This window comes from Oenanthe melanoleuca, chromosome 20, assembly GCF_029582105.1.
Source record: "Oenanthe melanoleuca isolate GR-GAL-2019-014 chromosome 20, OMel1.0, whole genome shotgun sequence".
Lineage (NCBI taxonomy): Eukaryota > Metazoa > Chordata > Aves > Passeriformes > Muscicapidae > Oenanthe > Oenanthe melanoleuca.
Genome location: NC_079353.1, coordinates 7,132,960 through 7,156,973, shown reverse-complemented (window position 1 = coordinate 7,156,973; position 24,014 = coordinate 7,132,960). Strand labels below are relative to the sequence as shown.

General features: G+C 45.3%; 1 protein-coding gene across 2 annotated transcripts; it reads right to left on the bottom strand.

Moving 5' to 3' along the window:
- Positions 1–1,180: 1,180 nt before the first annotated feature.
- CSNK2A1 (casein kinase 2 alpha 1) lies at positions 1,181–23,633 on the bottom strand. Of its 2 annotated transcripts, XM_056507253.1 has the most exons (14): positions 23,508–23,619; positions 11,651–11,841; positions 10,523–10,634; positions 9,517–9,618; positions 9,056–9,106; positions 8,319–8,378; positions 7,607–7,690; positions 7,130–7,240; positions 6,222–6,323; positions 5,339–5,439; positions 4,499–4,647; positions 3,188–3,274; positions 2,390–2,542; positions 1,181–1,520 (listed from the first exon to the last, which is right to left on the bottom strand). In XM_056507253.1, exons 2-13 carry the CDS (start codon positions 11,749–11,751, stop codon positions 2,427–2,429), a joined length of 1,176 nt encoding a protein of 391 aa, XP_056363228.1. In that variant the 5' UTR covers positions 11,752–11,841; positions 23,508–23,619; the 3' UTR covers positions 1,181–1,520; positions 2,390–2,426. The 2 variants fall into 2 exon arrangements, with proteins under 2 accessions (XP_056363228.1, XP_056363227.1); XM_056507252.1 differs by lacking the exon at positions 1,181–1,520 and having other exon boundaries at positions 2,093–2,542; positions 23,508–23,633.
- Between the last annotated feature and the right edge of the window lie 381 nt (positions 23,634–24,014).

Genomic DNA, 24,014 nt, shown 5'->3' with positions numbered 1-24,014 from the left:
AGACAAAAACCCAAACCCCAACCCTCCCCGGTGTCCGCGGTACAGGTTGTGTGTTAACCCACCCACAATGGTGCTGCACAAAATGGTTGCTGCTGCCACCACGCAAAAAACCCCCACAAACCCTCCAAACTCCCCGGTCAATGCTTTGACACCGCAGTGGGAGAATAAGTGTCCGACACCTCTGTAAGGGCTTGTCAAGTCCACAAAGCTCCTTCCACGCACAGGGTTGTATTTCCTTGTGCAAGGGCTGACAGGCACTGGGGCCATCCATCACTCCCAGTTTCCTCTTCCACACGTCTTATCCTTATGCAAATCTCCCTTGCTTGGAATAACGAAAGAACTGGGTAAAATGTCCTGCATAGCTCAAAACCAGTGCAAACAAGCTGTATTTTGTCATACTGGGTGCTTTTGCGTTACAGCACATTGAGGTAACAGTCAACACAGTCCAACTTTCACATCACTTTAGGATATAAAAGAATAAGTACAATGGATTTCCACTGGATGAAGGCATGGAGGAGAAAGCTATCCTGGTGTATGTGAAAAACCTCAGCTCCCTGATGGCCTCACAGAATCCTCACAGAATCCTCACAGAAAGAGGCAGTGTTTCATGTCCCACACATCAGTTTAATCCAGCCCACAAACTCCATCCTAAAATTAACTAAGCAATGTGGAAGCACATGTCCATCCTCTCCAAAGAACAGATGAGGGATGGGCACCTGGGACAAGCAGGAGCTGCAGGCCAAGGCACCAGCACCCAGTGAGGAACGGGAAGACCACTCAGTGTCCAGAGGAACAACTGGTGCAATGGCTTTGGGATGAGAGGTTACTGAGAGGGACAGGTGCCATTGTGCCTGCAGCCACACCAGCTGAGCCACCCTAGCATTGGGTGACTGAAAACAAGTCACAGAAATCCAGTGAATGGCAACAGGCACAAACACCTAATACTTGGTTCATCATCTCATCATGGCTGAGACAGAAGAGGAGGGTTTTTTATTACGGCAAAAGGTCCTTCTCCCAGGAGATACTTTGGCTTGTGACATCTGTGTAAGGCTTCTCTGCACTGCTCCCCATGGGTGTGACAGGGACATGGCCTGCCCAGCGCACATGTGGCTGTCACCACTCCTGTGTCAGTGTATGACCACCCCAGGGAGGCCTCTACACAGGGAACTTAAATCTAACCTCGATAAATAAAACCAAATGTTTATTTACACCAAAGAATTCCAACACTGGATCTTTCACATATGAAGGACAAAGTATATATACACAGCAAGGGGTAGCAGGGCTGTAACAAGGGTGCTTTTCCGTTGTCAATGATAATATTTGTCCACAATTACTGATCTACCATTTCAGTTTAAGTTAACGTCTCCTCGCTCCTTCCTCTCAGTGCATATTTACAAGACTGTGAGGTAACTGGTATTCTCACCACATGGCACGTGAGGGAGGGGATGGTGGGTGAAGATGTGGGATCGGACTTGGCGCAGTCTGATTTTTCCAGCTTTAAGTAGCCACCAGCTCGAAACCTATAGAAACAATTTAAAAACAATATACCCAATAACAAACTAATTCCAGAGATCCAAGCCAAGCAATGGCTGGAAGAACCCTCCATGAGAAAGGGGCTGACCAGAGCAGGGCTTACTCTACAGAAGCACCTGTCTCAGGAGGTGCCAACGACTCCAACTGGATCAGTAACTTCATTTTTAAGACTAAAATTACATGCAAGGGGTGAGTTAGCATTCTGGTTGACTCCTAAGGAGACATTATCCAATCCAATTAGGGTTTTGGACACTATCTGCACTTACTCCTTTTAAGCTTATCCCACCTCTCCCTACTGGAATTGTCTCCTCAGTGTATCCTGGCTGGGACATATGCAGGACATGGGGTTCAAGTGAGTGGTACTTTAAGAAACCCCTCCCCTGCCTCATGAAGACTTGGTTTGGTAGTCTCTGGAGAGCAGCACAATCCCCCAAGGTGTAGGCTTGTGGAGGAATAATGATGGGAACATGAAGAGAAGAGATTTCCAGCAGGATGCAAGAGCTTGGAAATGCTGTTGATTCATCTTTGTTATTACATGAAGAGTTGTTTTGTTGGTGTGTTTTTGTTTTTTTTTTTTTTTTTTTTTTTTTTGGGAGGGGTGGGGGGGCGGGAAGAGAAAAACTGTCCAAGAAGTATTCCATCTGTAGGTATTTTCAGGGAATCCCCTGAGTTACGAAAAGTTCAAGTAAAAAAAGAAAAATCAGCCTATAATAATTTTGTATATAATGACTGAACTACTATAAATCCACAAGCAACAGTTCAGACACGGTGTCTCCAAAGCGTTCATCCCCTCCCTTCCCCTGCCAGGCACGAGCTGCATCCTGAGGAGAGGTGGAGGGGGAAACCTCTTCCCCACCTGACTCAGCTCAGGCAGCAGGAGACAGAGCCCATCACTACTGCTGGGCGCCTGCAGCAGCTGGAACTGGCATCCCCAGGGTGGTGGTGGCAGAGATGACAGGTGAGCCTGCTAGAGGTCCAAGGGGTGAAGGTGTTGGCACTGAAGAAATCCCTGGAAGAGAGACAGGTAAGCAGGAATTAGAGTTAAAACAGCACACTGCTATCCAGGACAGCTTCTGAAGTCAAGTTGGAAGCTTTGCAGGTCAGTTATGTTTTCAGAGCTGCCAAAAAAAGATGAGATTAAAGATCTGTCACTATTCTCTGCAGCTCTGGGAAGGGCAGAGATTTTCACAGGCCTGAGTGCCACCGATGGGCAAAGATGTGGCAGGATCACAGAATGATTTGGGTTGAAAAGGTAACCCTTAAAAGCTCCTCTTGTTCCAACCCCCCTGCCACAGGCAGCGACACCTCCCACTAGACCAGGTTGCCCCAAGCCCTGTTCAACCTGGCCTTTCAACAATTCCAGGGATCTGACAGCCACAACTTCTCTGGGCAGCCTGAGCCAGTGGACTGTCCTTCAAGCTACTGCCACAAAATCAACTGCGAAGAATTTCTTAAAATGAGACCAGAAAAACAGGTCAGGCTGCCCAAGGCCTTACTTATCAGACTCTCCCACCCACTTTGCAGCTCTCCTCGCCCTGGGAGATGATTCAACACCACACTGCCGGCTGAGCTCTCCCTCTTGGGTCCTTCCACCAACCCCACATATACAATTGCTTTAGCACAGCAAGCACCAATGAGAGTTGACAGAACTGACCTGACATCATGCTCGCACTGCTGACAGGAGTGCTGCCACCCGGCATGTTGGACGGGCCCATCCGAGCCTGGTCTTTCACAATGGGATCTAGGAAGAGCACACTACCAGTAAGTGCTGTGTTGCTAGAGAGCTGCTGAGGCACACAGACTGCCTGTGGCCTCTGTACTCACCCAGTCCTGGTACTCTGCTGGTGTCAAGTAACATCAACCATCATCTATCAAAATATAGACATTTCCACCAACTCCAGTGGGAAACACTCAAATAAGTACCAAGGTCATGTGATATTTGGAATAGTTAGCTAAATGATTTGATTTGGGGTTCAGCAGGAGCGTCTGGCAAGAAAAGCGGAAGGGTATTAGGGCAAAGTTGGTCCTTCTGTGCTAAGCAACTGTGTAACTGCAGAAAGCCAAACCCAGCAAGCAGAAAGATCATCAGTAATTACAATCATGTGTCACATCTCTATACACCTCTTACATATCTACCTGTGAGCTGTCAGGTGTGTCTCTAGGACTTGTCTTCCATGAGATGATCACAACTCACTATTTTCAGCTGCATGTAAATAAGGCTCTCACCTGAATACAGACAAAATCTTCCTGCCTCCCAGGCCTTCTGCATCAGACAAGGGAATTCCAAACTTTGCTGAGCTCAGCACTATGTGTATCTTTTTGTGGACACAAGTCAATAAACTGTTTGTCCAGCTCCCACATTCCAAGCTATTGGCTTCACTACTGCTCGTATGTGCAAAACATTTCCCTGGGATTTTTGCAACAGGTGTAACACAGATCAACAGTCTGGTAATTACAGGGGTCCTTTCAGCAGCAGCAAAAACACCCTCAAAACCAAACCACCTGCGCAAATATTGACATTATGCATTGTTGCAGCTACTTCAAAATCCTAGATACCAGTATCTGAAAAACAGCAACCATGTAAAAGTGTTTACTGCTGAAAGTTACATTTTTGCTTGCAAAATCAAGACCTGACTATAGGAGTAGCTAGCAGCTATAAAACGCCTGTTTATCAAGTGTGAGTCAGTGAGTTTACCAAACACAGGAACCTACGTGCACCTGCAGAAAGCAACTCCAAATCACATTATTTAGGTGACTTTCCTTGATATTCCTTGCTGATTCACAGGTCCAACATGGGTACTTCACACTGATTCCTTAGTTGGTGGAGGTGGCACACAGAGACCAGCAGTCTCAGCTCCAGCACAATTATTGCAGAGACCAGGCTTTGTTGCCATTCTCAGCTCCCACCTGCACAAACCATGGGAACAGAGATTTCCCAGAGGCAGAACTCTCAGGTGGTACTTACAGAAGTAGGGGTGTTCCATGGCTTCTCTTGCTGTGAGTCGTGACTGGTGATCATATCGCAGCAGCTTGTCTAAGAAATCCAGCGCTTCTGGACTCACCAGATGTTGGTTCTCACTGTGGACAAAGCGCTCCCATCGCTTACGGGAGTGTCTGCAGGAAAACAGACCGAAATCAGGCCAGGCAGGGGACAGGGATGCCAAAACTCACTTTCTTAAGGAGCAAGAACTGTGACAGATGTCCAGCCCTCAGGGAGGCCGCTGCTCTGCGCAGCAGCCAGAGCATGAAGCAGTGCCACTGTGTCTCCACGTGGTGGCACAGCAGTCACAGCCCCAGCACAGCCAGCTCAGCCACCACAGCCCCTGCATGGCTTTGCCATGACCCCAGACAGCAGCAGGACTCATGTTCAGAATGGATCACAGGCCAAAAATTGCAGGTTCTGCTCATCTCTTATGTACCCAATGAGTTCCTTTAATTGTAATCCCACTATGAGGGGGAAAAAACCATATAAATTCCTTCTTTAGCAGCACCTGACTTTCTGCACTCTAATACTGAGAAACACCATTTTGTTTTTTTCCCTCCAGACTGAAGAGAGCATTTGCCCTTCATGCTTTCTGCTCCACTAGTCCCTTTATTGCCTGAATGACATTTAAAAATCTTTCCTCAGGTCCATTTCCATATAAAGAACCATGGGAAGCATTGTCAAAAGGGACCAAAGGCACAAAGTGTCAGCTCTCCAGAATCCTGGCTCTGATTTCTCCCACAAATTTTTGTTAATTTCAAGGTCTCTTGACAAAACTGTAACTGTTTGCGTCTACCAAAGAGACCCCAGACCTTGGCTCACCTGCCCAAGATGTCATTGAAACGTGGATCCAGCTCAATGTTGTATTTGTCAATGTAGTCATAAAGATCTTCTGTCCCCAGCACCTTGGCTATCCTCACCAGCTGGGAACAAACACAAGAAGTCACTGCTGTGAAGGTATGATGTTACCAGAGCCTGCCTGAAGATAGAGCAGCACATTCCCATGGGAGCTGGAACCTGGTCCCAGCAGTGTGAATCAGGGAGCCACAGACCCTAAAATCTCTAAAACCTGAGGCATTGCAACACTACCTCCTTTAGCAGAACGAAAATATTCAAAACTGACAGAGGGGCAAGAATAACTGGTCAGAGAGCAGAAACTCTGGATCTTGCATATGAAAGGTGAAGCACCACCCCAGAGAGTTCCAGCATAAAGGTTTGAGAATAGAAGGTCCCTATTTCAAAATATTTGCATGGCAGACTCATGCTGAGCACGTGATAAAGGTTTAAATATAAACATTTTGGCTTAAAGGCAGCATATCTAAGATTTCAGAATCTGTATAAACCTGTACCAAATTCACAGTTTCTACAGAGAGTGGGGGGAAGAGTGAGTAGTGGCAGGGGCTTTCCACAGAACATAACCTCAGGAATAGTCAAACTATGTACTAAAACACATCAGCCTTAATATAACTATTTCTACAGCTTTTCCCAGACACCTACTGAGGAGCTTCTAAGTACAAAGCTCTGTAAATCCATTTCTATTTAATTGGTTACATAATCTTGCACACTTGAGAAAAGGAATGTGGCTTCAAACTGAGGAAAGCCATTAGAGAAAGGCTTAAAAATTCTCTGGATGACTCGATAGTAGCCTAAGTAGGAAACCTTCACGGTGCTAAGAGAACAGACATTGTACATGACCAGCTCTCACCTGATCATAGTTGTCATGGCCATGGAAAAATGGCTCCTTTCGGAATATCATACTAGCCAACATGCAACCCAAGCTCCACATATCCAGACTGTAATCATACATCTGTACAAAACCAGAAGGACAATTCAATTTCTAATGAATTAAGCAGAACAGACCTCCAAAACTAAGAGGGTCCCCCCCCCGCCCCACCAAGGTAATATGAACACAGCCATGTAATGCTGGAAACAAACTGAACTATCTTCATCCCTAAACCACTGTTCAGCTCAGTGTTCCAGTTACTCAAACTGGGATATAGCAATTAGAAGGACAGCAGGTATCCTAATTCCACCCCTGACTGCCAGGATATTAAAGATTAGAGCTTTCTTCTATTTTCACTGCAGATTCTGATGTTATAAATCACTGAGAAATGTGTGTTTGAAAGGAAGCATTGCAACAAGCAACAAAAGGTGTGGACTCCCCAGGGTACATGGGCAGGTGAGGATGTGCCTTTTTCCAGAACCAGCATGGCCTGAAAGTCACCAGGAACACTGTGATTTCCATAATGCAAACTGCCATCAGATAAGTGGATGCTTTTATAGCTTAATTTAGACGTTCATGCAGTACTTGCTGTTCCCACAGGGGCTTTGTTTCATTCCTGTACCTTACTGCAAACACAGCCTTGCTAAAAAAATATTCAACATTTGTATTCCAAGATCCATAATGATAGTTCTGCAGCTCTTCCTTAGGTCCTGAGACTACTCATTAGTTTCTTTCATTCAGTGGATATATGGCCACCGCTTTCTGCCACATATTTTGGAACAGAGGGTCTTTAGCTCCAGCTCTCTAGACAGCTGAATTTCGGGTTTATTACCTTGAAATGGCACTGACTTTCCATATAAAAGTCAGTAAGAAGTCCTGGTAATTCTTACCTGATAATCTACAAGAAGTTCAGGTCCTTTGAAATATCTGGAAGCCACTCTGACATTGTACTCTTGGCCAGGGTGATAGAATTCAGCCAAACCCCAGTCTATTAGTCTAAGCTAAAAATGGTACAAAACAAAGAAAAAAGGCTCAAGGGATGTTCCAGCTTTCCATTGGTTGAATGACACTGGTGAACTTAGCTTGAAGTTAATTAATACGTTTTCCATTTTCAATTAATATTCTCCCCAAACCCATATCATCAAACAGTCTAAATAAAATGCCTCTCCTTACAACCCTGCCCATTTGACTAAGTAAAGCCTCAGAAAGCAGCATAACAGTCTCATCTTACATTTGTCCACACCACGAGAGCAGAGTCTCCCTCAAAGAGGTCTGCTAGTACCTCTACAGAGGAGTATCCAAAAGGGATCCCAGTTTGCAAAGAGAAAAGCAGAACCCCTCCCTGCCCCCCAGCCACCCCACACTACCTTTCTGTGCTCATGGTCAATCATGACGTTGTGAGGTTTGACATCTCTGTGCATGATTCCCATGCTATGGCAGTAATCTAGAGCCTGAGGTGAAAGGCAACAGATGCTGGAGTCACAAGAATATCTCAAGTTCAACCATATTTAAAAGTATTTCCACACATATCAAGTCTAACTAGATGACAAGACTGTTCAGTGTCAGATTCTGGACTAGACTCACTGATCACAGAAAATGCTTCTAGAACCCCCTCTCAAAGGGAAGCCCCAGCAACACAAGTGTCTTCACTTCATGTGCTTCCTCATAAAAATTGGAATTTCCAAATCTCTAAGAGCATAGTTACTAGGCACTAATGATCACACAAGCCCCCCTTCTCTAGATTCCTAGGGAGAAACTACTTAGTTCAGAAGAATGGATGAAGACATTTGACTCACATTATGCCAGAGCACAAACCCAGCCAGTAACTGCTCAGAGTTTTCTTTTTTCAGAGGCTACATGTACTTCTGATTTAGGATATTAAGGTATCTAAATGCACAAAAAGGCTGAAAAATAGATACTGACTAAATATTTTTCTGCCCAATTCTTCCATAGGCTCTCTCTTTCCTTCCCTTAGTGATACAATGTCTCTATCATCAGTGACATGAGAGTCATCTCTACAGGACTAGCTGAGAGCAAATACTAGGAATAAACCAACAAAACAGCAAAACACCAACTTACCTTCAAAATCTCATACATGTAGAATCGAATATCATAATCTGTTAATGTCTGGTATAATTGCTGCAGGACACAAGCACATCATGTTAGTGTTCAACATCCCAAAAAACCCTGCTCTGGGCTGCTGGCATTCTCCAAACCAATTTGAAGGTATAGTCCAAGTTTCCTAAGTTACTCTGATCAGTCTGTTCCTCCCCCTTAAGTCCATATGTAGTTTACTTCCAGCTCTGCTCACACACATCCTGCCTGGTTCCTGTCACTCTCTCCCTCTGGTTGTACCCACCCAGTACAAGCATGATGAATGGCATTGCATAGCCTTTCTTCTTCTGAGGCAGGTCAGTGTGAAGACACAAAGAAACATTTAAATCCCCATTCCCAGGAGTATGGAAGGCCACAGAAACAGCTGTCCACATTTAAATATGGTTCCAATTAGAAGTTGTACTATTTTGTTACATAAAAAGCAAAATGGCTCAAAAACACAGGCACTGATGGGCCACAAGGTAACAGATTCATTTGCTCCTAAGGTTAAATACCTCTTGGAACCTGTATTCTCATTTTGTAACTTTTGTGGCAAAATTGTACTGATGGGCTAATTACAAACTCCTGTCCCAACTGCATCTACCTTTAAAAGCATTTCCTATGCTGGAAGGAAATGTCTGTCTCATTTACTTTCCCTTCCCCAGAAAGACAGTACAAGTGGTTTTCAAACAGAACAAGAGAAGTCACATCCCACACTGTACCTTAAAGTCTGTGTTGTTTACATGTTCAAAAACCAGAGCGGGTGTTCGAGACTGAAAGAGAAAAGAAAGCATTAGCCATGCTGTTTCCACTTGGGATAATGAATTTAATATTTTTTTCTCCTAAAAGTGCAGAAAACCCCTCTGCCTTCGACGTATTTATGATTCCCCCCAGACAGAGAGAGCAGAGCCAAAGCCCACAGCCTCCAGCAGCACTGTTTGCAGAGCAAATTAACTTGTCTCAGCTCACTGGTGTCTTCTCCTCACAGAGTGAGGGGCTGGAGGGAACTGTGGGGGAAGGGCCCTTTAAAAGAAGTTTATCAGATTAAGAGTTGATCTGATTAGTCAATTCAAAAGCAGGATTTAAGAGCAGGGGAAAACAAAAAGCCAGGTCAGGGCTGAAATCAAACAGAGCAACTTCACCCATAACTCCAATGTACCCCTTGAGTTCTTCCCTTACTCACCACAGGATCTTTTACTATATCTGCAAGGGTGATTATATTGGGACCGCCTCGCAAGTTCTCTAAGATCTTGATTTCACGCTTGATTTTCTTCTTTTTAACAGGCTGAAGAATAAAAACCCAGAGTGTAAGATAAAGCCCTACAGTAAAGTGAGGCTAAGAGCTCAACACCCAGATGATAATACCTGGGTGACTGCCAATCAGCAAAATATACTGGAACCTTTGCAATTTAACCTGAGTATGCAACACACCAGTAAGGGCTCAAATATCTGCTGTCTCCTTTCTAACCATACAACCCCGACAGCTACAGACAATAACTCCAAGTGAAAGGCAGGAAGATGGCATTTTTTAAAAAAGCTCTCTGAACATGATCTGATAGGCCAAGAAGAATGGCCTCAAGTCATGCCAAGGGAGGTACAGGTATCAGGAAAAAATTTCTTCACAGAAAGGGTTGTCAAACCCTGGAACAGGCTGCTCCAGTGGTGAGGACACCATCCTTGAATAGATTTAAAAGATGCAGCACCTGGGGACATGAGTGCTGGGGTGCTGGTTGGACTTGATGATCTTTGAGTGCTTTTCCAACCCTAAGAGTTCTGTGATACTCCAAGACTTCTTAACTGGCATGGGGCAAATGTTTAACTGTGAGAAGTCCATAGGGTATTGGAGGGTCACTAAATGAAGGCCATGGCCATGAAAGCCTGCCAGGACACCAGCACTTAGAGAAGTTGAGAATTTTGTAGTCAGCTGCTGAAATGCTGCTCAACTCCAAGTAAAAAGGTGTTGCACACCAGGGTTTCTTTAAGACAGAGCCTAATTCCTTACAGGCACAGATTTGACTTAATAACCAAGTGCAAGGCTTATATCAGGAGGCATAAAATGACAGCCTGTTTGATTGAGTGACACTCCAAAGCCAGGCTTTAAGGTTTCAGTTTTAGAGCATCAAAAAGCCCTTTCTGCCCTCCTGATCACCTCAAGACAGGTTTTATCTTTTGCCCAATCCCCAGCTCACCTTGAGAATTTTAACAACTACTTTTTCGTTATTTGTAATGTTGATGGCTTCAAACACTTCACTGTATTTGCCTCGGCCTAATTTTCGAACTAGCTGGTAGTCATCTTGATTTCTGTGGAGAGAAAAGATTAGCATTCCAAAGGGCTCAGTCATTTCCACCACAATTTATAAACTGCTCCTTAACATTCAATCACTGCCTCACCTCCCAGACAAAGGGGATTAACTAGTGCCTTACCTCTTCTGAACTGGATGATTTAAGAATTAGGAGAGAAACAGGGAGCTTCTGCTTGCCTAAGACAGATTCAAGCCAAAACTGTGGACAAAGCCCAACTATGTATTTCAGCATTAGCAAACTTGAACTATCCCTTCTCTCTATCTTTGGAAGCTCCATTTTTCCCTTGTATAATGCTGGTAAAATTCAACAAAGCAAATAAGAGCAAAAATCTAAATGCAAGGCTGTTTAAAAACAGTCTGGGCACAAAGCAGCACTTATGCTCAGACAACTGTGTACATTCCAGAAACTGGGAACTGCACAGCTGAGGGCAGAACTCTGTCTGGGCCCTCCATATCCCAGCAGGAATGCAGAGCTATGAAGCTGCCATCACTGTCTGATTCTGGGACACTTTAGTCATGAGCTCAATTTAGATACCTCCTTCCTTCAAAGAGAAGCAGCCATGTCTTTTCCAGGCACTCACAGAGAGCTGAGCAACAAGTCATAAAATAGCATATACTTATTTAAGTCTGTGGAGTCTCTTCACTCATCCAAGTCAGCAGCAACTTCAGTTTGAAAGTCTTTTCATTTCTTTTCAGCTCTGCACTCAGGACTGTTTGGATTGTTTCAGAAACAGTTTTTCTTCCCTCTGAAAGAGGATGTTTCCCTGACTATCTGGCAAAAATTCTTCGAACTTTTAAGGAAGCTGCTATAAATGTTCCTCCACAATTGAGAATTTAAAAGTTTGATAAGAAACATTTTTCTGAAGAGAAGTTATGATTCTTTCCCTTGCCATCTGCCAAGAAGTGTGAAAAAGCCTCACACAGCACAGGTGCCTGAACTCCCCAAGTACCACTACTGAGGATCCACAGGGATTGATCCCAGTGCAGGGACATCCAGAAGCAGCCCAGACTTACCCCCACTCAACAACATGTGACTCATAGTCCCAGTACTCCCGGGGTCTGTGTGTGTTCACATCCGTGTAAACTCTGGCCCTGCTCGGCACGGGTCCCGACATATCAGACAGCTTGGCAGGCGGAAGTGAGATGTGAAATCAGAGGCGATCTGGTCTGCAGTGCTGACAGAGAAAGGCCTCAGATTCCTCCACCTGCAGACAGAACATAAACCAGAGGTTAAATTCTCAAGGTACTTCAAAAGTATTTAAGTTAATCATTAAAAGCTGCGGCAAAGGAGAGGGTGGAGCCTGCCCAGCCACAGGCCTGGGATTGCTTAAAAGCCATTTATCTGCTCTCCCTCACATAGGACTGACTCCTAGCAAACCAAGCCCCTAACCTGGTAACTTTCAGCACCTTGTTTCCAACTGCTGCTTGTAGAGGTAACTTTCCAAAACAAAAGAACGCCATATGCTCCCTATCTGCACAGATCCACTCCTTTCAACTCCAGACTGAAAGCAATAGCCACGGGCTGCAATCTCACCCCCATCACAAGTCTTGCACTATTCAATGCAACAAAATCAAATCTGCTGGGATGGGAACCAGCTTTAGCCACAATTTTCTACAGTCAAAATACTAAATCTGACTGTCCAAAAGACAGCAGCATCTGTGTTGGATTATGATGCTTTATCCAAACATGAAAGAAATGCACTGCTGCAAGGGACTGAAGATGCTCCTTCGCATTCTGCTTGCCCAAAGCATCTCCAATTCTTCCTCCTTACAACATGACTTTTGCAAAGCTTCTAGGAAGTTTTATCAGTATTGAGACTGATCAAAACCCCTCAAAAGAAAGTTAATGTATGCCAGAGACAAATACTATATTTTTATCCTGTATGTCTGAATACTTTATCATCCAGATCTGAATATTTAAGACAGAAGTAACTCACTAGAGTTTTGAATCAATATTGTCCTACCTAAGATAAATGTGGTGCCTTTACATCTCTCAAACCTTTCACAAGGGGGAGTTAACACCTTTTTAGAAGTTTAAATACAAGAATCCCTTTGTCAGCTTTCAAAACAACTTACAAGAAAGGGAGCCGTATTGGAGCAGAGAAGAGCATTGTTTGGTGTGTAGCAGCAGGGTCATACAGCCCTGTGCATGTGCCCAAACTGGGCAACACTGTTATCTAAACTAATATACTTACTCACCATGCCAATCTTATCCCTTCACAGAAAATGGGCAACTGCCAAACTGCAGAAGGAAGTAACAGCCCCAATAATCACATATTAATGAGAAAGACCTAGAAATCTGCTTGGAGCAGTTAGCTTAAGCCACTAGGACATGTAGCACCAGAAGAAAACTCTAGAAGCAAAATCCTGCTCTACAGGCAGAGTCCTGCTGTTTATTTGAGGCCTGCAGCACTTCAGCTCCTGTGAAGACCCAGCAAGAACCACTGGCTGTGAAGATGGTTGAGGACCTGGGGGACACAGGTCTGATGTCCTTCACAGTGTCACACAACCTGACCAGCAGCTGGTCCTGCTTCCAGAGGCAGAAGTGCATGCAAGGGCTCTCTGATATGGACAAAGCCTCCTTAGGTGGGACAGAGATCAGCACTCAGTTATTTTTTGACCTACTGGCACACAAATGGTGTTGGTGGCAGCTTCAGGTAGAGAAGGTTGCAGTAATCCAGTCCAAAGGTTAAACATACTCTATCATAGCACTATCCTAAAATCCACTATGGAAGGGTGACTGAGGCCTTAGCCCAATAAAAGAAGGATGGGGCACTTCAGCCATGAGTCCAGCTAATGGAAGAATATGAAGCATTCCTAAAAATATAATAAGTCTATTCCTGGACAAAATGCTAGTCCTCTCACAAAGTGCAGTTTCAGAAGATGAGGCAGCAATCATAAAAGACCTTAAAGCATTTATGTGGCATGACTCAGACACTTAGAAATTAGATGTCCCCAGGCATTACTAGAGCATGAAAGTTTACTAGAACAGTTTAGTACAGTGAAATTTATTAGATTTCGAAGTTTAATCACTGTGTTTTTGTTTCTCCTCACTCCCTGTGCTTTTGGCAGGAGATGCACTGGCCTGTTTCCTCTGCCCAATACTCCTTGTCAAGGAATTAATTGAACTTATACATGTCTCAGATGACTTAGCAATTTTAGTTTTTAAGCACAACCCAGTATAAATAAAGCACATGTGACTGCTCCCCTCACCCAAATTAGCAAGATCAGTTTCAGCACCAAAAAAAAAAAAAAAAAAAAAAAAGAAAGAAGAAAAAAAGGAGGAAAAAAAGAAAAATCAATCATATTATCTAAAGATAGATCAAATTTCAGAGTGGCTATTTTTTTGTCACGCAGCTCTAGCTAGCTCAAGCACCACATTTTAACAGGCTGCTCCGAGAAGGGCTTTTTCAGGAAATCATCAACTGCAGCTTCTAAGAATGGCACACAATGTCTATTTACGAGGGTAGGTATTATTGTCTCTACTGTTCCTTACACAGGAAGGGGAGAGAGTCTGCACAGATAACTTAATTTTAAAGCAAACACAGTTACAGACATACACAAACTTACCCTGCCTGAAAGCTGCTCACTCTCTGCTCAAAACTGCCAAGGAATTTATATAGATTTTTGACTTCAGTGCCCCTGGAGGGAGATTATTTTGCAGTGGAGCCAAGCTCTTTGGCAGAAGGGAATGACACAAATAAGGACAGATAATGGGGACAGGTGTTGACATGCAAGCGTCAGTTGAGCCTGCAGTTTTAAAGCAGAAAAAATCTACAGTATGAGCAGCGATTGCACCTAGAGAAGCGCCCTGAGCTTGTTATAAAAGATGAATTCTGTTTCTGCAGAATCCAAACACAGTGTTGTCATTTATGAATTCCCGCATTAATGACAGAGTTAAAAAGTAATTTATATTGGGAGAGTCTGCTCAACATCGTCTAATCAAAGGAGATGCGGTGAGCTCAGGGTCCAGTGTAACCTTGAGTGGCTCCAGAAACAACATTAAAAATTTAATTTCTCTGGTTGAGAAGTGTTTACTAGGAAACAACCATGAGCTTTTAGGCAATGTACCAGAGGTCACAGAGAGAGGAAGACAAAGCTCCCAACCACAGTCTGACATACTGTTCACTGCCAAGGCCTGACTGTGCAAGGACACAGAGCTTCTCATTCAGCCCCTGTGGTGACACCCCTTGGACAGGTATCACCCAAAAGGGCTCACATGACAGCTACAGCAAAGGATCATCACACCAAAATTTCACAGTCGGCTTTTCCCACACAGCCCTGTCCTCAAAAACGCTGTTTGAGTATTAGCAAATTAATAATTAGCTGATTTCTTACACAGCAGCCTTATCAAGAGGAACCCTGCTCATCCGACACAAGAACAGAGCCAAACACAGCTCCTGTCCTGCTGACAGATTCCACAGGAGTGCCCAGAGCCCCAGCCCAGAGACAAACAATTGTACTGCCACCATATAGGAATTTTTTAATTGGAAGGCCTACTAATTAAAAAAGATCAGTTCTTAAAAGTTTTAATTCTTATAACGGTAGCCTGTTGTCTGAACAGCTTGGTAAGCTTAGATATTTTGTTTAAATAAAATGGTAAAAAGTCTCAATGTCCTCTTTGACTCTGATTTTTAAAACACTTTAATCTAAACCAGTTACAAAGCCTCTCATTTTAAAAAGGGATGTTATCATCCTTACAATGCACTGTAAAGGCAATTGTGTCCCATACAGAATTTGATATTTTGTGAAGGACCCATACTTCCAGCACCTACTGAAATTAGTACAGGAATTTCCTACACCTTCTGTCCTTCCAGATGCATGCACTTAGAGCAAGTAACAACAAAACACAGCTAAGAAATCCATGCAGATTAGTTTCTGAGAAACACACCTAACCTCGCCTCTAGTAAAATTTGCTTTTTTTTTTTTCCTTAGTCCAGAATAACAGATACTGGAATGATTTTTTTCTCCTTTTAAATGGAAATGTTCTTGGCACAGAACCTCTCTCAAGCAGTTACTCACTCAGAACTTAAAACTTACAAAGTTGCCCCAGTATGATGCAGCACTAAGAGAGGCTCCCAGTGAGCTGAAAGCCAAGAGCTTCCTGGAAGGCTGTTGTCCCAGGGAACTTACAAGTGCTATCCAAGTGATGGCCTTTGTGGATAAGGTTTGGAGTATAAATAATGTACCCAAGAACACAAACACCGCTTGACACTGACTTCCCTGTGGATTGCTGCTAACAACAGGCCTTGCCCTCAGTGTGAACAGTATATTGCCAGGAAGATCCAAGTTCATCCAGAGAAGAGTGGGGCGAAGCCAGAACACCTTGCTCAACACCACATAAACCTGGTTATTTCCAATGGCCCACCTGAACTCAGCTTCAGTGAGCCTGCAGCAGTCCCAAAGGAGTAAAGTAGGCCCTGAACTGCAGCAAGCTGAACTCAAAGAGCCAAGGAAACATTTCTGCAGCTTTATGAATTCCAGACAAGCTCACCTCCCTCTCGAGGAGAAAGCAAGGTGGACAGATTGGCCAAACAGGTCTAGAGACTTCCCTCTCACTTCTACTTTCCCCACGTAAGCTCATTACAGTGTTGATTGTGCCAGCCTAAGACTGTAAACAGGCTGAGACAGCAGCAGGTTTGTTGAGAGAGAAGAAAAGCTCTGTCAGTGGAGAAGAGCAGAATTACAGTGCAGAGTCTGGAATTGAGAGGTTATTCACCTCTTTTTATGTACAACTGCAAGCATGATGTTACCTTTCATAGCAGAAAGCTTAAACCCAGCCTCTAAAATCGTGAGTGTAAAATGTGATTTGGTAGGGTAAGATTTACAATTATCAGATAAAATTGTAGATTATTTTCTTCACATAGCCCTGTAATCCTCCCAGGGAAGTGCACTTGCTCCTTCAGAGTTTGGAGAATATCTAATACTGGAGAAATACCACTGAAATTAAAAAATCAAGACATGCCTAAATATTACAGTACTGCCTGCTGGTAGTCAACATCAATCAACACACAGCTTACTTTTAAAAGAAATAATAGTAATCAACTTAATGAAAAAATACGCTCTATCTCACAAAAGAAACCTCATTTGTGTGTTCTCATGATGCTGAAACTTCAGCAATATAAGTATGGAACAAATGACCTCTAGAAGTCCCTTGCAACCTACATTTTTCTATGATTTTACAGCTAAAATAGAAACAAGCCTGGATTAACAAAATGGACATTTTTACATCCTTTCCTGAAGATCATTTACCTTAAGGGATCAAAATGGGATCATTTATCCATTTTACTAAAAGAACAACATCAACAGAAAAGTAGATTTTAAAATTTAAAAAAAGCTTAGGTTTGAAATCAAACTTTTCTCTGGATATTGTTTAGGAACAGCAAAGTCTGCTTTAACTGCATTTTCCACCAAAATTATTTTCCAGATTTCTTTTAAATAGCTGGTTGTGTCCAACTGGAGAGAAATAACAAATGATATGTAATGACCTCAATATTCCCTTAAAAAAGAACCATGAACTGTTGTGATTAATTCTAAACAAGACATGGCCAATCTGTAGGGAAAGCAGTTGACAGGTTTAGTTATACTGGAAGAAACATCTTGGAGTAATTCTGCACTAGAAACATCCTAAATTTAGATTGGCTCTTCCTACATCAGCTCTACTGATTCCTCTCTGAATTCCTCATGATTTCTGCCAATGAAGAAGTCATCCTCTGTAATGAGGATCACAATCTATATAGAAACCACAGCAATGGTTTTACTGTAACTCCATGTTTTATGATACTCTTCACAGTCTTGGGGAAAACTTCCCTGTCCCACTTTCCCAACAGGGAAAGCAGTGTCTAACATGTCTGTCACCCTCCAGGATGCCCTGGCAGTGGCTCTGGTGCCACAGGCACTCCTGGCAGAAGGTCTATAATGCTTTGTCTTTGTGTTCAGATCTGTAACACCTGAATTTTAGCAGATCTCACACGAACCCTCTATGGGTCTCCAGCATCTCAGCCTGGTTGGACATTTGTCCTTTGCCAAACATCAGTGCTGGCAACAGCACACAGACCTGGGGCAGAACACTGGGATCACCTCCAGCAGCAGCGACAGGAATACTGCTCACTCCATCTCATCAGAGATTCTATGCAGAACAGACAATATCCCAAGATCATGAACACTATTATTTTCAGAGCTAAGTTAGTCAACAGCACATGGAGCAAAGGGAAAGACCCCAAAACACAAAGCTGACCTTGGATGAGGCCATGTAGCTCCAGGGGGCAGCAACATCAGCAAGACACTCAAGCCCCACATAGGCTCTGCCTCTTTCCCATGCCTGCAGCTCCTCCTGCCACTGCTCCCCAGCTCCCATAAACCCAGTGGATATCCTCACTGCCAGTGCCAAGGGCTCCTGACACAATCCGATAAAAACGGCTGCAAAAGAACCAGGCACTGCCAAACAAACCTGTCCGTACACACACACTGAACAGAAACCAATGACAAAACTCTTCTGCTTGCAACTTTCCCAAACTGACAGTTCAGGATGAGCAGGGAGTGCAGGAAAGGTGGGGGGATTTTCTTTGGAGGAATATCCCTTTAGGTCTGCCCTAAAGCCAAAGCACTACTTCAACAGGAAGCAGTTCCTTTTTCTTCCTAGAGCACTAACTAAACTAAATATCTACTGCTGGAGCTTTGGACAGTATTCCAGTCACCAAAACTACTGTTTGAGACCCCAGCAACACCAGGGAACTCTTCCTGGAGGCTCACCAAGGGGAATGTTTCAGCAGCACTACAGGCTGTTCACAGCTGACATCAGGTTCCACTGGCAGCATCCTCTGGAAAGTTCTACCTCCCTAATTGCTGCTAAGTGACACAGTTGTTTTCCTCATTAATTAGTAGGCACAGAGTACTGCCAGGACAATCATTCAGTTGATTTGACTCCCATGGTTCATGTACAGAGAGGGACTTGGGCAAAACTCAGAAAACTGACCTGTACCAACCATCTGTAAAAGTTAGAGTTTTAATTGATCTGATCACGCAATTCCTAGAGGCAGGAACAGTTACCAGGGTCAAAGGATAAACCAGAGGACGCAGCCTGAAACTATTTCTTCAGGAAATCCTTGTGATCAGCTGTTCCATGGAGCAGGCAATACACCACAGACCATCTCCATCACTAAGCCAGCACTGAGCAGGCTCAGCAAGAGACACCCAGTACAAACCCCTGCCAGCAAGTGAAGTTCTGACATAATTCTCGAAAAATTTATCATTATTAACACAAGATGAAACTAGCTACCACCATTCCAAGAATCAAATGGAAAAAAAAGGGCTATTAAACTCCAGCAATCAGCACTCTCCTTCACACCTCACAAGCCCCCAGTAAAGCCACTGTGCCAAAACTTGTAACTTCATTTGAAAACTCAGTCGAAATTAATCTAGATGCCTCAGAGTGAGCAAAAAAAGCCCTCTTTTTCCTTCTGGAGTACAACCAAGCATAGAAGAAAGGCTGGAATTCAACAGCACTTTGGTAACAGATAGAGAAACCTGTGACAAAGGCTGCAAGACAAGGAACACTGCATGAGCTCTTGCTTTTCTAGGCTGGAAATTAATTTGTTGTGCGCGTCCACGCTCATCCATTTTCTGAACACTAAAAATCAAGACTTTCTGACAACTCACAGGCACATGTGCAAATATGATCTGAGGAAATGCCTTCTCCAAAGGCTTTTGTAACAACAGGGAGAGGCACCTTCTTGGCTCCCTGGACACACAAGAGGATTTGGGGCCACTTCTTCCCACCGGAAGTGGAAGACCTTTCCCACTCAGGGAAAGCAAGTCTCGGCATGTAATTCTGTATTAGCATGCTGGATTCTCCCTGCACTTGGCTTAATTAAAAGAGGACTAATTTAGCCTTTGGTTGTTACAGAAGGTGCAAGGGCAGAGCCTACTTCTCTGCAAAAACAGAGTGAGTAACTTCAATTTTCTAGATCTGCTGTTAACATTCAAGACTATCCAGTGGGAAACCTGCAGCCAAACTCTTGCCTTGACTCAAAATTGTTTTCCATTTAGCACACATTTTGTTCACCACTCACATGAAAAAAATTGCCATAATACAATGCAGCCATTACATGGGCAGAAGCTGGACAGCCTGCTTTAGAAACTACCTCCCTGTAAATGGTAACATTAATTAAAAAATAGAACTCAGTAAGGAGGGCATAACCTAAATCTGAACTGAACTCCGTGGAAAATTAAAATTATTGAAGTTGTAACCTTCCAAATGTGAGTCTGAGGTGGTACCAAGTCCACAAAAGACTCCAAGCTTCCTTTCTGCTCTTCAGCCTCCCAAAGTAGCATGAAATGGGTAATAATTTGTCCAGAACAGTGTGAATACAGGAGCAGGTGAGGCTTGTGCCAAACTCATGTTGCTGCTTCTCTACTGAACTCCTAACCAGAAAATATCCATGAACCACTGATACCATGACCACATCAACAATCCCACTTCTCATCAATCTTTCCTACCAATATGTAAGTTTGGCACCTTGATGTCAGAAGAGGCCAAAAACCAGCTTGGAAAAACACTCTACATTCAGCAACAGCACTAACACCAGCTCAAAAAGCTGCAGCCTCCTCTTCCATGCAGTTTTTTCAGGTTCAAAGGAGAACTCCCTTTCTCCAATTACATTCTGTAAATTCCAGGGAAGTCAGCTCTTGGAAGCCCCTGGAAGGATATATCCAAGCTTAGAAAAATTATCCAAGAGCTGTCTTGCAACAAATGTTTGTAGCCAGACTAAGTCAAGGCAGTCTTTCCTGATCTTAAAATCTTGTTTTTCTCTCAAAACCTTTAGGGAACAATAAGATCTAAGATGGCAACAATATCGTGCACAGTTTCTAAAACAGATATCTTAATGTAAGCAATTCCATAATGGAGGAACAGTGGAGGTGACAGGTCTGGTAACCCAGAAATAAATCCCTGCCTCTTCAGAAATGTGACACGAAATTAATCACACCACCACAATGTCACCCATTTGCTTCTCCTGTCTTCCTTTCCCTTATTCCTCAGAGGACATGAGGAAAGACAAAGAGAAAATTAGTTCTGTAAGGAGAAAATAGAGAATAACTGAAATGGAAGTAAAAGGACACCCACCATTTAACAAACTGGGAAAAGTTGGGTCCATGTCCCTTTCATCAGGGCAGAGAGTTTCTTTCTGTACAATTCCACAAATCTATAATCACCTTTCAACACCCTATACACCCCAAGATTCCTACTTCCAAAGCGTTCCATGCTGATGGACCTAAGCTGGATTACTTGAAAATGCCCCAAATATCAAACACTAATCAATCCCCAATCACAGGTTTGCATCTTTACTCACATCTCACCAGCTTTTTTCAAGCAAAAAAGTACCATTAACTGCCCCTACACAAACCTTAACAACCTTAATATCATGCAACAGTCCATAATCCAATTTCCTCCACATTTGCTAGAACCTACTGCCAATTTCACTATCACTTTTCCAAAGAGCCATTATTCCCAACATCCAACAAGCTTCACTTTCCCTCTATGAACCCATGAGCCCTGCCAAACCCAGAAAACCTGTTCTGAACCTCCCACTTGGAAGTGTCTGCTTTGTCCTCCAACACATTTGTCCATGCTCTGTGCCTCATCCCCTCATCCAGGCCTTCAGGTGAGTTTTTGCTTTTTTGCTGCAGCCAAAGCCAAGACTATGTTCCCTTCCTCAACCCTGTTTTACCTCCCCATGGGTAGCAGCTAACCAGCCAAGCCCTCTGGTCTGAGTGTAGGACACGTACACCAAACTCTACCATCACACATACTGGGAACAAGAAGACAGCAAATTTCACTAAAAACAGAAATTATGTTACCAGGTATTTATATAAACCACTAAAGAAATAATGGAAAATTTCTCCTCATTGGCAAGGTGAAAGGAAAGGATCACTGCCTACCACCAAAGATGGACATTCTTCATGCTCAGGGAAAGGTCTGGACCTTTACGATAAGCCCTTCCCTGCCTGGAGTCATCCAAAGAGAACAGGGATTCCAGCACAAGGCACAGGCAGATCTTCTGAGTGCAGAGCACTGCCTGCTCTGAACTTGGGATTGGACATCCAAATTCCAGTTTTCATCTTCCAGTTATAGACAGGGTGTGTGTCTCCACAGAGCATGTGCTGTAAGAACTGGAACATTACCCTAATCCTAGTTTTAAGGCTAAATAAAGAACTGATAAAGCTTCACACTTTCCCGAAATCTTGCCTTGAGTCTTCCCAAGCTCACTCACTCCTCTCCCAGCAGAAACTTAGTCCTTTTCTACATCACAACAAAACCAGCAACACCAGGATGAGCGATTCCTCTGCCCCAGCTAATGATGCACCCAGAATCCACACTGGATTCACATCCAACATCCAGGTCAGCTGGCAGGATAGCACAAGCCCCAACTCTGAGTCTGAATAATTTGAGCAATTCTGTTTCAGAAAAGAGAGTGTGTTCAAAGAACAAAGAAATCACTCCCAGCCCCAAGCAGAAATGCTGGGTGTCCACTTGCTTTCCTCTGAACAGCTGCCACTGTGCCCATTCCCCTCTGGCAGGGCTCTTCCCTACCCCATTGTGGAGTGCACCCAGGATTGAGCTTCCATGAGGGGCCAGGTGAGCATATGGCACAGCCCTCTCCAGGGACATGTGCCCAGCCTGGCACTGAGGGTCAGTGCAAGAGCAGCTCCTCAAGGCCCAGGGTTAGGTTTGAGCAACACAAACCCCAAATCATCAGAGACCCCTCTCAGGGGTACCAAGGCATCAAGTCCAACTCCTGACCGTGCACAGGACACCCGAGCAATCCCACCCTGTGCCCGAGAACGTTGTCCAAATGCTCCTTGAACTCTGTCCGGCTTCGGGCTGTTACCACTGCCCTGGGGAGCCTGTTACAGTCTCCATGCACCCTCTGGGTGAAAACCTTTTCCTAACAACCAACCTAAATCACCTGCACACAGCTCCATGTCATTACTCCAGGTCCTGCAACTGATCACCAGAGACCATAGATCAGAGCCTGCCCCTCCGTTTCGCTTGAATATTCACAATCCCAACTTTATTGGTTTTACCCAAAGCCCTCAGTAAGAAAGAATTAAGTGATCTGACACACACGGGGTTCCATAATCTTATCTGACCCATCTCTTACGAACCACATTTTATCAACAGCCACACTGCTCTCGGTCTCAAGGCACAATTAACTAAATTACAGTGGGGGCAAGACTGACCACCACTCCTTCCACAGACTGGTGTGGAAAGCCGTGAGAACGACCTTTCCCTCCACCCAGAAAGGCCCAGAACGAAGCCCCTGCGCAGCCAGGGGTGGGAGCGAGCACTAACAGGCCTCTCCATGTCCCTCCGCATACTCCCCGCTTCTCCGAGCAGGGCGGGGAATAGGCAAGATCGAGCAATTTAGGTAAATAACACCTACACGGCCCGAACGTGCGAGCTGGAAGAGCTGGGGGAGGGGACGGCTCCCGTTCCGCGGGGCCCGGCCCTGCCCTTCCTGCGCGGCCGAGGGCAGCCTCGCACCGGGCTGGGGGCAGCGGGGCGGCCCCTCCACAGCCCCTGCCCGCTCCCCCCGGGGACTCGGAGCCCCTCCTAGGGCAGCAGGCGGTGGGCCGTGCCTTTCCCGCCGCACCGGACCCGCCCGCTCTGCCCGTTCCCCCTGAGCGCCGCCGCGGCCCCACTCTCCTGAGGGGCAGCCGCGGCCCCCCAGCCCACACCGCGCCCGCGGTGGGGGGGCTGGGGGGGGTGGGGCGGCGAAAGAGCTCAGGAGGCGCAGCGGCGCCTCCCCCCGCCGCCCGCTCCGCCCGCCACCACCGCGGGGCCCCGCGTGGGCGCCGGAGCCGCCGGTACCTGGCGCGGCCGCTACCGCCGCCGCCGCCGCCGCACACAGACAATATGGCGGAGGCACAAGGCTCGGCCGCCGCCGCAGGGACCAGAGCGAGGCGCGCCGGAAACGGAAATCGCGCAAGCCCCGCCACGCGCCGCGGGGGCGTGCGCAGGGGAGGGTGGAGCTCGCCGCGGGGGGCTATGGGAGTTGTAGTCCGTGATGGTGGCGGCGGTGTGGGGAGGATACGAATTTATTCCCGCTGCGTGTCCAGGTGTGTGCCTGTGAGCCGCAGAAAGGTGGCGAGGTCCGTGTTGGCCTCCGCTGCGCCGGCGGGAGGCCCGATAGTGAGCGGTGGCCGCTTGGGCCCAGCCCTTCTGTGGGGCTGTGCGCGGGAGCCGCCGCCAGGGGGAGACTGCGGCCTGTGGAGGTGTCCCGGTACCGGCGCTTCCCCCGGCCCTTCCATGGGCCCCGGTACCACTCCTTCCCCCGGTCTTTCCCACGGCCCTTCCATGGTCCTGCCCTGACGCTTC

Coding starts and splice junctions, on each gene's coding strand:
- CSNK2A1 (XM_056507252.1), bottom strand. CDS start 11,751: ATGTCGGGACCCGTGCCGAGCAGGGCCAGAGTTTACACGGATGTGAAC. Junction 5,440..6,221: donor GCCATGACAACTATGATCAG/GTGAGAGCTGGT, acceptor GTTTGTTCCCAG/CTGGTGAGGATAGCCAAGGT. Junction 4,648..5,338: donor TTCAATGACATCTTGGGCAG/GTGAGCCAAGGT, acceptor GTTTTCCTGCAG/ACACTCCCGTAAGCGATGGG.